The sequence below is a fragment of the Psammomys obesus genome, unplaced genomic scaffold (assembly GCF_907164565.1).
Source record: "Psammomys obesus unplaced genomic scaffold, mPsaObe1.curated_primary_1811, whole genome shotgun sequence".
Lineage (NCBI taxonomy): Eukaryota > Metazoa > Chordata > Mammalia > Rodentia > Muridae > Psammomys > Psammomys obesus.
In genome coordinates, this window is record NW_026594240.1 from 835,513 (window position 1) to 850,299 (window position 14,787).

General features: G+C 50.7%; 1 protein-coding gene across 4 annotated transcripts; it reads right to left on the reverse strand.

The window, feature by feature from the left end:
- Positions 1 to 1,974: 1,974 nt before the first annotated feature.
- On the reverse strand, positions 1,975 to 12,541 carry Atp5mc2 (ATP synthase membrane subunit c locus 2). 4 transcript variants are annotated; one of them, XM_055618282.1, is made up of 5 exons: positions 12,331 to 12,424; positions 7,225 to 7,293; positions 5,408 to 5,485; positions 4,728 to 4,921; positions 1,975 to 2,236 (listed from the first exon to the last, which is right to left on the reverse strand). In XM_055618282.1, exons 1-5 carry the CDS (start codon positions 12,397 to 12,399, stop codon positions 2,122 to 2,124), a joined length of 525 nt encoding a protein of 174 aa, XP_055474257.1. In that variant the 5' UTR covers positions 12,400 to 12,424; the 3' UTR covers positions 1,975 to 2,121. The 4 variants fall into 4 exon arrangements, with proteins under 4 accessions (XP_055474257.1, XP_055474261.1, XP_055474262.1 ...); XM_055618286.1 differs by lacking the exon at positions 12,331 to 12,424 and adding an exon at positions 10,666 to 10,755; XM_055618287.1 differs by lacking the exon at positions 12,331 to 12,424 and adding an exon at positions 8,465 to 8,504.
- Between the last annotated feature and the right edge of the window lie 2,246 nt (positions 12,542 to 14,787).

Genomic DNA, 14,787 nt, shown 5'->3' on the forward strand with positions numbered 1-14,787 from the left:
TGAGATATGGCTAAATAAAAAGTTTTATTGCTCAACACTTGGAGGACTACAGCCATATTCCCCAGCTGCTGCCATTCTTCCTCCTTCCTCTCAGCTCCCGACTGAAGGCCACACACAGCTGCCCCAGCTTTCTAGATAACAACTCAAGCTGAGGTGCAGGTATTGCTGGTTGTGGTTTGATCACGCTTGATGACCTTGTGAGAAAGTCTTACACTAACAAAGCCATCCTGTGGTGCTGGGGTAGGGCGCCTCCTTACTGCTATGTAACATTTGGGTGATTCTTTTTCGTTTCCTTCCTTCCTTCCTTCCTTCCTTCCTTCCTTCCTTCCTTCCTTCCTTCCTTCCTCCCTCCCTCCCTCCCTCCCTCCTTCCTTCTTTCCTTCCTTCCTTCCTTCCTGACCCGGCTGTTCTCAAACTAAGGGATCTGCCAGCCTCTGCTTCTTCCTGGATGCTCGGATTAAAAGCGTGCACCACCACACCCAGCTTAACATTTAGATGATTTTACCATTTACTTCTACTGAGGCTTTAACAGGAAAGCAAGTCTTTGCCTGCAGCATCCCTGGCTCAATCCTGAAGAAACTTTTCTGTCAAACTAAAAAACTTCTCTTCCTTATGTCAACCAAAAGGGAAAGCTACCTAGAAAATGGCTCAAATAGGCAGCAAGGCCCATGAAGAATGAGAAAGCATTAAAATCAGCATACTGAATTTTGACAACTGTCCTCTCTGAACACTCCAAGTGTCTTCATACCTCCTTGCATGGCTCTTGGGGCGAGAAGCACTGTTGGTTACCGATGGGAAAAGCACAAGTCTTGAAAAGTTACCGGTTAAAACCAGTTAGTGGGGCTGGAGGGATGGCTCAGAGGTTAAGAGCACTGGCTGTTCTTCTAAAGGTCCTGAGTTCAGTTCCCAGCAACCACATGGTGGCTCAGAGCCACCTACATTAAGATCTGGTCCCTCTTCTGGCCATGCAGACAGAACACTATACATAATAAATAAATCTTTAAAAAAAAGAAAAACAAACCGGTTAGTGTTACACAGACACCAACTCCTGAGCACCTTGATTTCAAATCATGGGCTCTTCGAAAGCCAGGCCAAGCAGAAACCAAGGTTACGAAGTTGGACAGATCTTTAAAAATCTGCTTTTAAATTCGTTACTCTATACTGAACACAACACGCCTTCACCCCACACGTCTCTAGGGTCCTCAGCTGACGACCCAGTTACCGTGACTCCTGAGAAAATCTGTCAAATGTCTACAGAACCATCTCATGAAAATCACATGGGCCAGAAAGCTTTGCTCTCCCCAAAGGGGTCGGCTCACCTCACCTCAGTCCTAGGATTAAGAAGGGAAAAGCATATACTTGATTGGAAGGGAAGGTCGGGCAGGAAGGCCTCCCACCACGGTTCACACTCGAGGGAATAAACCAAAGGGAGGGGCCGGGAGACAGAAGTCAGTCCCACAGCCCAGAAGTTAGCTGCTGCCAAACCTCAGATAGACTCCTCTCGACCCCTGAGCACAGTCCCTAAGTCAGGGAGGACGGGAAGGTGCCTTTTGTGTAGACTTGTATGTGCACACATGTAGAGGCCAGAACCTCACATCATCGCCCACCTCAGTTTCCCATTTAGCCTCAGATCTGAGACAGTCTCACGTAGCCCAGGCTAACCTCAACAGTTAAGAGCACTGGCTGCTCTTGCAGGGGACCTGAGTTCAATCCCAGCAACCACATGGCAGCTCACAACAATCTGTAACTGTATTCCCATGGGATCTGATGCCTTCTCCTGGTGTGCAGACAGACACGCAGACAAAACACCCACATACATAAAATAAATCTTAAAGGAAAAAAAAAAAAAACAACTAAAACGAACACAGCCAGATCCCTGCAGAGTTTAGAACCATCACTACCCTGGCCTTGTACTCTAAACAAGGCACTCTGCCAAGTGTGGGAAAGAAACATACACAGGAGACTCAAGAAACATCTTATTAATACAGCATTTATTTGTCTTCTCTGTCAAACCCCGAGCCAAGCACTTCCCCAAGACTTCCTGGCGGGCTCAGGACAAGGAGCGCACAGGGCAGACGGGACACGAAAGAGCTGTGGGAGGCAGAAGTGGAAACAGCTGCTTCACATGGCGAAGAGGATGAGAAAGGCCACCATTAGGCAAAAGAGCCCCATGGCCTCTGAGAGGGCAAAGCCCAGAATCGCGTAGGAGAAGAGCTGTTGTTTCAAGGAAGGGTTCCTGGGAAAGAGGAGAGAAGACTGAATTTCTGGTGCACACAAGGAAAAGGCCAATGTCTAAGGCGCACATTTATTTATAAAAAGATCCATGGAGGGAGAACCCACTGTACCCGAATTCTAGCCCTAAGATGTCAACAGAGGGTTAGAGGGGGACAGTCTCGGGTGCTGTTACATGGTGGATGTGCACACACCTTCCCGGTGGCTCTCCCTATCAGAGTCACTTAGAACCACAGGCTGCATACGCAACATCCAGGGCCAGAGCAGGAAGGAGACACAGCCCTAATAGGACACAGTAGCAAACTGCAGATGGGCTGCGTTCACATCCTGTGACCCAGGACTCTATGGGCATAACACTGCTCCAGAAAGTAGGAGAGGCAAAGGGCTAACTTTCCTTGGTCATCTGAAAACATTCAAGTTTTTTGTTGTTGTTGTCTTTAAATGGTTTTGGTTTTTTCTTTCTTTCTTTTTTGATGCATTTTTTTTATTCTTTATTAATTAATGGTTTTGGTTTTTGATGCAGGGTCTCTCTGTGCAGCTCTGGCTGTCGTGAAACTCGATCTGGAGAATGTTGTGAAACTCGATCTGTAGACCTGGCTGGCCTCAAACTCAAGAGATTCACCTGAGCCTGACTCCCAAGTGCCACCAAAGCTTGGATTTTGGGATTCAAGATGGTGCAAGTAGCCATGGTATTTATGATATGAATAAAAACAGGACAACTATGTCCTAAGTTTGAAAGACAATATATAATTTTCATTTTCCTTATCCTGGTACCTATGGAAGTCTTATGGGTTAGGTAAATCAACACAAACACACAAACTCTTAGCAGAATTGCGGACATCGTACTCAGGCTTCCTCTTTAATGCAAATTCTGAAAAAAGAACCCTATTTCCCCAGGCATTAGGATAACTTGCTGGTCTCTAGAGGGTTAATTTAGCTCTCAGTGACTTGTCCAGAAATTGTAGACGATGTAGTCCCAGGTGTCTGGGACCAGTGGGGCTGGAAGCAGAGGCAGCTGTCCCAGAGCGACAGAGGGAACCCCCAGAGAGGTGGCAAACGTCACCAACTGAGTGCCAGCTCAGAAGGGGCAACCCTTTTCTGTGAAGGGCCAGAGTTTTCACCTTAGGCCTTTTGGAACTCGGAGTCTATTGTCCTAAAATTTATTCTAGAGTGAAAGCATAACTGTGCATGTCATGTGATGGAGCACAGATTCCTATCAAGCCAGCACTTTAAACCCTGAGCTGGAGAGACGGCTCAGAGCTTAAGAGCACTGTCTGCTCTTCCAGAGGCCCTGGGTTCAATTCCCAGCAACCACATGGTGACTCAAAACCATCTACAGTAAGATCTGGTGCCCCCTTCTGGCATGCATGTGTACATTGTATAAATAACTAAGTAAATCTCAGAGAGAGAGGAAGAGAAAAAGAAAGAGCTAGCTAGCTAAAAATACTTTAAAGAAGGTAAAAACTAGGTGGTAATCCCACCATTTGGGATGCAGGACTTGAGGTACCCAGGGCCACACAGTTAAGACCCTGTCTCAAAAAATGAAATTTTAACCCAACCACAGAAAAACAGGTCTAAATGCAGCCCACAGGCTTGGCCTGGCAGGCTCTGCCTTTCACTATGGCTGCTCAAAACAGCTTTGATCTGCATTTAACTAAGGCTACTCCACTCCTAAGCACTTGAAACTGCACAAGAGAGGAATGGAAAACCTCAATTCTATGTTGAGACAGGGCTTCATATAGACTAGGGTGGCCTGAACTTACCATGTAGCCCAGGCTAACCCAGTCAGAACTTCTGACTGCTCTGCTTCTATCTCATAACTGTTGGCATTATAGGAGTCATCATACCTAGCTTGTAGTCTTTATATTAAAAAAAAAATTAAAGCAAAGTGTGGCTGTACATGCCTCTAATGCCAGCATTCAGGAGGCAGAGACAGGCAGAGCTCTGTGAGCTAGGGTGATATGAGAAAAAAATTAGTATTTATTACGTGTAGATGTGTACACAAGTGTGTGCTCGAGTGTGCTGCCACGCCCATGTGAGGGAGAGAGCACTGGACAAGCTGTTGTCAGGTGACTCATCTTACCAACCCCTTACTCTTTTTCCCAGACAGGATTTCCCTGTGTATCTCATCCTGGAATTAACCCTGTACACCAGGCTACCCTCCCATCAACAGAGTCACCAGCCCCTGCCTTCTGAGTGCTGGTTTAAAGGTGTGTGCCACCGTGCCTAGCTTAGCTTGTGTTTTTAATTAATTAAAAGTTGAATAAGGCAGCACTTGGGAGGTTGAGGTAGGCTTATCTAAGCCATCCTGTTTATAGAGTGAGTTCCAGGGCAGCCAGGGCTACACAGCAAGACTCTGTCTCAAACAAAGGAACAAACAAAACCCAGATATTTAAATAAAAAGTAACAACACCAGCGGCCTCTGTACCGGAGAGTGCAGTTCTAGACCTGTCCTTTGGAACACACAGCAGAGCCAGATGGCCCAGGTAACTTACCTGGCATAGCCAATGATGAGGCTCCCAAAAACAGTTCCAATCCCAGCCCCAGAGCCAGCCACCCCAACTGTAGCAGCCCCGGCCCCAATGAACTTGGCGGCCGTGTCGATGTCCCTTGAAACGGTACTGGTGTGGAAGCTGTGGCTAGAGATGAGTGAGGTCAGAGGCTGCTGCACTGCCAAGCTGCTGCCGCCCTGTGAAGAAGATGCAGACAGAGGCAGGGTTTTGTTATCAACCCACTGTTTTGCTTTGGAAACATTGTACTATTTCAAACTGCTGGGCTGTCAAATCTGATGTTCCTCCCCAAATGGAAAAGCATTTGTTTCTCTGAAAACCTCCCTACAGTGCTGGCAAGAGAACTTTTTACTGTAAGAGGTGGAGTTCAAATGACTTCATGATCATGTATGGTCTAGAAGTGTTGAGTCTGAGGCAGGAGCCTGTTCTTGACACCCAACACCTAGTCAGTAGACTAGGCCTAGTAATGGAAGTTGACAGAGCACAGCAAAGCAGAGCTGCCAGTGCTAACTGCTAACTAGAGCATTAGCTGCCTTCCATTTCCACCTCAAGCCAAAGGCTGGGTCCTTCAGAATGTCCGTGTGGTGATTGTCCTCTGCATGCCCCCTACTGGTTCTGGGAGATGACCCTCCACAGCAAACCAGTCCCAGCTCCACCCCAGGTACCTCATCTGTTGGCATCTGTGGTCGCTTCAACTGCACTGCGGAGAGAGGGCGACTGAGCAGCTGAGGTGTGTTCCTGATCTGGTGGAAGGACATGGGCAGGAGGTCAGGGAGACTGTGGAGGCCTTCAGAAGCAGGCCAGAACACTCTCTGACACCCTTCCATTGTTTCAAAGTCAGCCAGAACCTTGAATCACTCTCTCATCAAGCAAACACGGTTTAAGAGACAGGTAGACACCTCTGCTCTCAGCACTCAGAAAGCCAAGGAAGGTGGAACACTACATGTTCCGGGCCAGCCAGGGCTGCCCTGTCTTGAAACAACAAAACAATAACAAAAGAGGGACTGGAGAGACGCCTTAGTGGTTAAGCATCTGTTAAGTCCCAGGTCCAATTCCCAGCCAATGGTGGCTCACAACCACCCATCACTCCAGCTGAAGGGATCCAGTAACTTCTTCTCATCTCCTTGGGTACCAGGCACACACAGGGCACACACATAACACATGCAGGAGAATACTCATATGCATGAAATAATTTCATACAGAAAATCTTAAAAACAAACAAACAAACAAACAAACAACCCCAAAGAAACAAAAGTCTTGCTGTGTTGCCCAGGCTGGCCCTGACAGCCCAGGTTCAAGCAACCCTCCTGCTTTAGAGTCTCAGGCACCGGCTCTTCACACACGCAGCCCCTCTCTGGGGGCAGCAGATTCTGTGTGCAGGACCACTCCACTCTCCTGCTGTAAGGAAGGAAAGCATGCTTCCTTTTAGAAGCCATAGGAGGCTTCTGCTGTGCAAATCAGAAGAAACCTGGGCCACAGAAGGACGTGCTTCACTTAACATTTACTGTAGCAGCAAGAAAGCCAAGGGTAGGGTATCCGTCCCTGAACACATATATCCAACCTCTGGAAAACAAGATTCACGGCAGACCACAGCCTTTCTGAGCCGCCCCTAGACAGTGTCTCCAGGACACATGTAGCTGACAGGCAGGCTGTTATACCCAGAACTGCCATGCACAGACCTTTTCTTTTCTTGGTAGGATCTCGGTGTAGCCTATGCTGGTGTCGAGTCTGTGCCAGCCCATCTTCCTGCCTCACCTCTCGAGTTCTCTGTTCCAAACACGAGCCACTCTGTCTGGCTTTTTCCTTTTCCTTTTCTGTTCCGAGGACTGAATCAAAGCCTGGGCTTTGCACATGCTAGGCAAGCATCCTCCACAGGGCTATACCCCTGGCCCTCTAACATTAACTTCCTTTTGTGTGTATTCTGCTTCCGAGGCTAACACTTTTCCAGAGGGTATGGAAGCTTCCTTTCCAGACTTGACTTCCCAGAATGAAGTCCCGAAGGCTCACTCAAGACAAGAGCCCGTATATAATATATACCCTGTCTACGCTGGCAGCACGCTGTTTGCTTACCATGTCTGGCTGGGCTCGAATGCCACAAACACAGTGAAATGACCTGATCTGGATGTAAGCTAACTGGCCTCTAGAGAATCTGGGCCAGGGGAATGCCTAGCAAACATTCACTCCTGCCAGGAACTACAGCAAAAGGCCTTTCCCAGAATCTAATTCACCTTCCCCCAGGACATCTGTGAAGAACCACGTCTAAGAGGTATGTATATCCACCTGCCACAGGCTGCAGGTTGGACATACCGGTGTTGAGGTGGAGGCACCCCAACACATTTGTACATGACAAGGTCATGTTACTGTATCGAAAGGTTGGACACCTCTGCACTCTCTAATATGAAGAGACAAGGTGTCCTTTAAAATTCTCTCAGAAAAATAAGTAAATACATAAACACAAAATTCTTCCAGAAAATGCACTCACCAAGGAGCGGGCAGAGACGAACTTGGAGCAGGCATACATTTTCAGGGGTGAGGGGCCAAGGCAGGAGAGCTGGAAATAAGAAGCAGCACGGTCAACTCCTTGCTTGCTAACTTCATCCCACACCTGAGGAGCAGCTCTAGGAAGCTTAGTTAGCTCAGAGAGCCGAATGAAGGACTACAGACGACACCAGAACCCTGAAATCAAGTGACTTTCTGGTGGCCTGGACAAGCAGTCACTTGCTCTCTGCTTTAAGACCTATCACCCATCTCAACAACTTCATGATCTGGGATTGTCCAAGTAATTTTCTCAGTATCCCTTGCTTAAATTCTTTTCTTTTAGGTTCAAAAGCCTATCTTCCCTGGCCTCAGTGTCTGGGCCTAGGAAAGATGGAATTTTAGCAATGTGGGTGACTCTAACCTGTAATCCCAGCACTCAGGAGGCAGGGCCAAGACTGCCCAAGTTCCAGAACAGCCTGAGCTAGAGCAAGCTTTGTTAAAAAGCAAAGACAACTGGTATTCCTCTTCGCTGGGGAGCAGTAGGGCTGGACCCCAGACCACACACTGGCCTAAGTGCTGGACACCTCCAGCCCTATACAGCCCTACACTTCTGGGAGTTCTTAGATGGCAAACGCACTGGCAGTTTTCCAACAACCTTTTTATTGATTATCTGAAGCATTTCACAACTTAAAATATTTTCACGTGATGCAGCCAGTCAGTGAGAAACTGGCATTACTCTAACTAGCATCACCTGTAAACTCATTTCACCAGTCCAGCAAGGGGTTTTACATTTTTTTTGTCCTCAAAATCCAAAGGAATAGGTGAGTTGAAGATTTAGGACAGTGTTTTCCCCCAATCGAATCGAGCTCACTTGAACCAGAATTATCTGAGAGGCAGCATATACACTAAAAGCACCCGTCACCGGGCCAGCAAGATGGCTCAGAGGATAAAGGCACTTGCCCTATAAACCTGATGAAACAAGTGTGCTTCCCGGAGCACCTGATGGAAGGCTCGTCCACGAGCTGCTGTCTGCTGCCCTCACGTACACCATGGCACACAATAAAGCAATCGAAGACATTTTCAGGTTTATGTTTTGTCTGAATGCACGCACGTATGTATGCGTGTATGTGTGTATGTGCACCACACGCATGCCTAGTGCCACAAGTGCCAAGGTTAGAGATGCCACCGGACTCCTGGAACTGGAGTTACTGATGGTTGTGAGCCACCATGTGCTGGGACCATACCTGGGACCTCTGGAAGAGCAGCAGGTGCTCTTAACTGCCCCTGAAAACAATGGAAAAAAAAAAAAGTGTGTTCTTGGGCTCCCCGTTAGATCTTCCTAGTCAAGATCTCTGGTGCCAATATTTTAAACAACTTTTCCAAGTATCTTTTTTCTTCTTTCATTTTTCTAGACAGGGTTTTTTTGTGCAGCCTTGACTGTCCTGGATTCCCTTTGTAGAGCCAGCTGGCCTTGAACTGACAGCAATCCACCTGCCTCTGCGTCCCTGAGTTCTGGGGTTAAAAGGGTGCAGGCCCAACTCTAATAATCTTTCTATCTAAGGTATGCAACGACATAGCCTTAACACTACAGAAGGGGTGTCAATGGATTGGAACGCTGCCCTTTCCCTTTGGGAGGGCTCATGGAGGTAGAACCCAGGACCTCAGTGCACACTAGCTGACATGCTCTAGCCTTAGCTCCTTCTCTCACTCGTCAGTCACTATTCCAAAAACTAAGACTTAACTCGAAGTGCAGGCCTGTTCCACACTACTCCTTAAGTAAACCGGACTCAACCTGTACAAAGGTAGGCATGCTACTTGTAAAAGCTTGAATTTTACTTTTAGATCAGTATCTGTCTTCAAGTCTTGTTCTTTCTAAAACTTTACTTTTTGCTAGATATGGGGAACACATCTGTGCTGGCAGCACGCAGGAGGCAGAGGCAAGCAGACCTATGATTTAAAGGCATTCCAGTCGACCTAGGGAATTCCAGGACACACAATGCAACCCTGGAACAAATAACGTCTTGTCTTGTCTTTTCTACTACCAAATCTGCTGCTCAACTATTCAGGTTTTGTTTTTTTTTTTTTTTTGAGTCAAAACCCAACACTTCTTTAAAGCTTTTAGAATAAGGGAGGCATGATCTGGGGTGATGGCTTAGTGGGTAGTGCCTGCTGCACCAGACTGTGTGTGTGTGTGTGCACAAAGCAATGACTTTTTACTGTAACCCCCAGTGCTGGTGTGTATGGACACAGGGGGATGCTTGAAGCTGGCTGAGTTTATGAGCTTTAGGCCAGTAAGACATCCTGTTGGATCACGAGTTTGAGGCCAAAGTGGGCTTTTATAGAGACAATCTTCAAGAAACCAAAACAAGAAGGAAGACACTTTCCCCCAAACAGTCTTAAGGCCATCACTTACAGAAGGCAGTTCTGCAATACTCTAGGTACTGCCCAACCCACTGCTTGCCTGCGGTGTACTCGACACGTAACTCTTTGATAATTTACAAATTAACACATGTAAATAACATAATTCGTTGCTGTCTCGTAATAAACCCAAGAAGGGATCAACCGTCAAGTCCTTCCAGCATCCCCTAACCAGATCAAGATCACGCCAAAGCAAAGCAACCTTCCACAATCACAACTCCTAAGCGATGGCCTCCCTGCTTAACTGTTCCTTAAACCTTTCCCTCTCGCTGGCAATATCTGAGGGGCCTATGACAGGAAACCTGGCAGGTAGAGACTCTAAAGCTTGGCCCTCTCCCATCATCTGGGCTTGCGGCCTAATAGAAAGCTCCACTTTTAGCCCACCGTTGAAGATTTTACTTCCAACTTCACTAGCACGTCAGGGCTGTCACTGGAGGCCGAGACTGGGTAGCAACCAGTGTCTAAGGACACAGGCCTTCTGCCCTGGCCTTCCCAAGCCACCTGTGCAGCGGGCCGTTTGCCCGCTCTGCTCCTCTCTACCACGTTCAGTTTATTGCAAAGTGAGGGATGCCGATTAGCGGAGGTGGTGGCTTTGGACGACGAGGTAGCTCGTCTGAGCGCCAGAGGTCCCCCGGCTCACAGTCTGCAGACTGTAAGAGGCAAAGGCTACTCTGACTCAGGATGACGGAGTTAGGAGGGGAGGTTGCGGGACTATGACAATGGGAGAGGCGCGAGGGCGAGCAGAGAGCTTCCAGCAGCCCCGGCTCGCGGCCGCACGCCTGCATCTGCCTGTGGCGGGCCGCAGAGCCCGCAGCCCCCGGAGACGGCCAAGATGGCGCCAGGCCCGCGCGGTTAGAGGTCACCGCCGGGAGGAAGGGGCCGCACTCGGCGCGGGGACGCCGGCGGCCGCGGGGGCGCGAGGACCCGGGTGGGAGCTAGTCAGGTCAGCGCGGCCACGCGTCCTCGCAGGGGGACCGCTGCGCGCGCCTGCGCGGCACGAGGAGGACGCGAGGCCTCGAGGCCTTACCTGCTCCCGGGGTAGAGAAGACGGAGAGGGGCGGGGGCGCGGCGAGCGGGAAAGAGGGCTCTGCGCACGCGCGCTCGCTACCGCGCGGCCAGAGCGAACGGAGCAAGGGGCTCCGCCCGGGCGCCACAGCGCCCCCTGCCAGGCTGGCGGCGCAGCACCACCACCAAGCGCGCCACCTGGCGCTCAACCAGAGCAACCACAAAAGGCGCCCGCCGTGCGCGCAGGGCCCAACGGCGGGGAAGGCCGGTCCGCGACGTGGCGGGCGCTGCGGCGCGCGCAGCACTTGGGGTCTCGGGCTCGAGGGCGTTTCCCGAGCAGTCACCGAGCCGGGCAAACCAGCGCCCTCGGAAGTGGCGTGGAGCCTGCAGCAGGCACTGGGGTTCGGCGCCTACGGCGCAGCAGGGGGCAGCCACGTCGGGAGCCCCGGGCTGCCCGTCGCCCTGGGCGCGTCTGCGGGCTAACAGCCCAGGCCGCGGCCGTCCCCGCCGGGGAGCACGAGGGCGGCAGCGCGTGCGGGTGGGGAGGCGGCACACGCGGCCGCGAACCCCCGCCCCGGGGCCTGCAGGAGGCCCCGCGGCCGTCCGTCCGTCCGTGCGTGCGGCGGGAGAGCTCGCCAGGCCCCCGCGAAGAACAACATAAATAAAGAGCGCCGCGGCTGTAAATAGAGGCAAATCCGCCGCCCTCCGAGGGGCCGTTTGTCCTCCCCTCCTTGGCCCCGTCCTTGCGCCGCCCCCCCCGGCCCGGCCCCGCGGCGCCCCGGCCCCGCGCTCCTCCATTTAATCGGCTTTGGGAGAGGGGAGGATAAATCACGGCAGCAGCTTTACGGTCCCGGAGGAGAGGCGCGCCGCAGCCAGGCGCACCCCGGCCGGCGATAAAACCCGCCGCCGAAAGCCCGCGGAGCAATTTCCCGGGACCCCGAGCGGCGCCATTACGGGGATGTAATTTTGCCCGGATGAGGCCCCGAGTTTAATTATCCTCGCGGAGGAATTTCAATGCGGACAATCCATCTTGCGGGCGGGCGGCAGAGGGATTTATACGGGCCCGTTATTTCACACCGCGCCTCCATCTGCATTTTTATGGCCCCGAGCCCCGGCGGGGGAGGGGAGGGCGGGGGGAGGGGCGGCCGCTCCTCCCTCCCTCCCTCACCGCGGGGCTCCCTCCCTCCCCCCCCCCTCCCCGCCAGCGGTGCCCCCGGGCCGGGCCAGCGCGCTCCCTGGCAATCAACAGGTATTTTCCGAGCGCAGACGCTGAATTCCTTCCGGCTCCCAGCCTCGAACCCGCAGAGGCAGGAGCCGCAGCCCGAAGGAGGGCGGGGCGGAGGAGTAGCCGCAGCCTGCAGCCTGCAGTCTGCGGGTTCGTTGTCCCCTGTGCCGGGGTTCGGGGCTTGACCAACCCGGGTTCCCAAATCACGTGTGACCTCGGGGAAGCTGTTTAACCCTTTTAAGTCGTTCGCCCCTCCTCCTAAAATTGGGCATAATAACAGCACTTACCCTGCAGCTTATCTCGAGGTAATAATGTACATGAAGCTTTTAGCAAAGGGCTTGGTACTCAGTAAAAGTTCAATAATCGCCATAATCATTATCGTCGGTATTATAGCTAGGATCATTGCAATTCAATTCTGCCCCGCTCCCGAGAGACTGTTTATTGTAAGATCCTTGCAGTTACCTCCTGAAAGACACTCAAGTAGCACAACTTTTCAACCACATCAATCATGCGGAACCAGTTAGTGGACATTCTGATGGGTAACCTGGGAGGAGGCTTAAAATCCTGAGCGCCCCTGCGACAAGGTTTGAAGAAGGAAAATTAGATAATGAAAGAGCAGGGACAAGACAGAAAGTGGACTGAGGCAGGTGAAGGAGGGGCGACCCCGGAGAAGCTTAGCTGAGCGTCTGGGGACCTTCCGAACCCTGGGCTTGGGAAGGGCTCTTTCTCCACAGCGCGGGACCTGGGGCCCAGAGAGGAAAGGGTTTGGAGCCGGAACCAACCCTCCAATCGGCCCCGGCCTCTTCCGACCAGGCCATGGAACAAGGATGGCCTGATTGGCCAGTTTTCCTAATGGCTGCTAGTGGCAGATTCTAACTGGTTAGCGGCCTCCCTGCACAGGAGTGACGGAGAAAAGAGATTGATCTTTCCTTTCCTCGATTGGTTAACAACCCCCGGGGGAGAGAGACTCCTTTTAATTGACTGGTAGGCTGGAAGACTTGGCACCCCTCACACCGAAATCCCATGAGTTCTTTCCCACCAAGGTCACCAAGACTCTTCATTGTCTTGATTTGCCTTTGGCCGGGAGACACAGTAGCTTAGAGAAGAAAAATCAAAATAGTACAGACACACCACTGTGCAGTATGAAACCTGAGACACGAGGATTCACCAAAGAAACATAAAAGAGACAGCGCAAAAGAAAAAAAAAAAAGTCTTGTCAAGTGATGAGAGGGAAGCTTTTGGCCAAAGGATACAAAGTTAAACTTAGATTGAAGAAATCAGTTTTAGTAATATATTGGCAGTGACTACATTTAATTTGTTGGATATTTCAAGGCTGCTGGAATAGATTTTTAAGTTTCTCACACAGTGGATTGGCTAAAGTTTAATTAGCTACATTAGACTTTTTGTACTATATATGTAGATCAAAACATGACATTAGGTCCATAAATACACACTTTTTTTTTTTTTTTTTTAAATAGACTCTTTCTATTTAGTCCTGACTGTCCTGGAACTCACCATGCAGACCAGGCTAGCCTGGAACCCACAGAGCTCTCCTGTCCCTGCTTTCTGAGTGCTGTGATTATAGCCACACTCCCTGCTCAAAAGACAGGATTATTATCTGTCAGTTAAAAATATTTCCCGAGAACTGGGCGTGGTGAGGCCTTTAATCCCTGCACTTGGGAGGCAGAAGCAGGAAGATCTCTGTAACTTTGAAGCTAGCCTGGTCTACATAGTAAGCTCCAGGACAGCCAAGACTAAATAGAGACAAAACAAACAAAAGCCCTAATGTACATTACAACATCTTACTATGTTACATATATTTACAAAATTGTATTTGTTTGGTTTCAGACATCCTACCTGCTGCCGGGTGTGGCTGCCGTGCCCTGCCCTCTACCCTGAATTCCCCAGCCCAGGGGCAGGCTTCCCCTCTCCCAGAGGCCCTTCACCATATAACCCAGACATTTGGCCCCCCTCTTGATTCTCTCCCTCTTCCACGTCTCTCTTTCTCCCTGCAGGGCGGCAGAGAGCTGCTTCCAATAACCCTGCATCTATCCACTATAATTTCATCTTGCGATTCGCTCATTCTGATGTTTCAACCGAATATTTCCAGACAGAAGTGTAAAGGGCTGCATAGTTCGTTTTTATCTGATGATTTAAAAACAAGCTACTTTATTTTGCCAGAGGCAGCAGGCACAGGATGGACTCCTGTCCTGGAGGTAGGAGCCCAGGAGCCCAGTTCCAGCTGAGTCACTGCGTCTCTCAACACTCCAGTTTCCTAGTCTGACAGACTTTTCAGAAGGGAGAACTCATCCAGTGTTAACTTTCCAAAAGTCTTCCTTTCACAAATTGAACGTTTGCACTCCTTGATCTTGAGCCCTGTGTCTGATTTCCATTGGCATTGATGCCGGGAATTGAACCCAGGGTCCAGGGCTGAGCACTACTCTGGCACCAGCCCTTTCGTGAGAATGTCAACCTCCTGGTTAGACTCCCAGGGCTGAGATGGATGTGGTCTCTGACTGATGGCTTTCTTCTTTGCTTGCTAAGTCAGTTTCCTGGATAGCAGGCCACAAGGACACCTCTTTACCCCGACAGAGAAACAACACAAGAAAGGACCATTGGTGTTTCAGCATCCGAGGGGCGGGGGGTGACAAGTCGGGTGCTCAGTGGCACAGATTACCTCCCCAGAAGGACTTGCGCTGGGCTGGGGGGCAGGTCAGCAGCAGATCAGATCCAGGCCCCAGCACTGCAGAGGGCTGTGGGTAGGAAGCAGGCAGGTGGAGTGTGAACTTGGAGACACCCAGGGCTTCACAGGAGGAGCCAATTACAGAAAAGGCATATTCCTCCTCCTCCCTCCTCCTCCTCCTCCTCCTCCTCCTCCTCCTCCTCCTCCTCCTCCTCCTCCTCCTCCTCCTCCTCCTC

Bases quoted from the DNA above. Each gene is read 5' to 3' on its own strand.
- Atp5mc2 (XM_055618282.1), bottom strand. From the start codon at position 12,399: ATGTCCACTAACTGGTTCCGCATGATTGATGTGGTTGAAAAGTTGTGC. The intron at 7,294-12,330 runs GTAACTGCAAGG...TCTTATTTCCAG, and splicing joins ACTTGAGTGTCTTTCAGGAG to CTCTCCTGCCTTGGCCCCTC. The intron at 5,486-7,224 runs GTGAGTGCATTT...TCCTTCCACCAG, and splicing joins TCGTCTCTGCCCGCTCCTTG to ATCAGGAACACACCTCAGCT.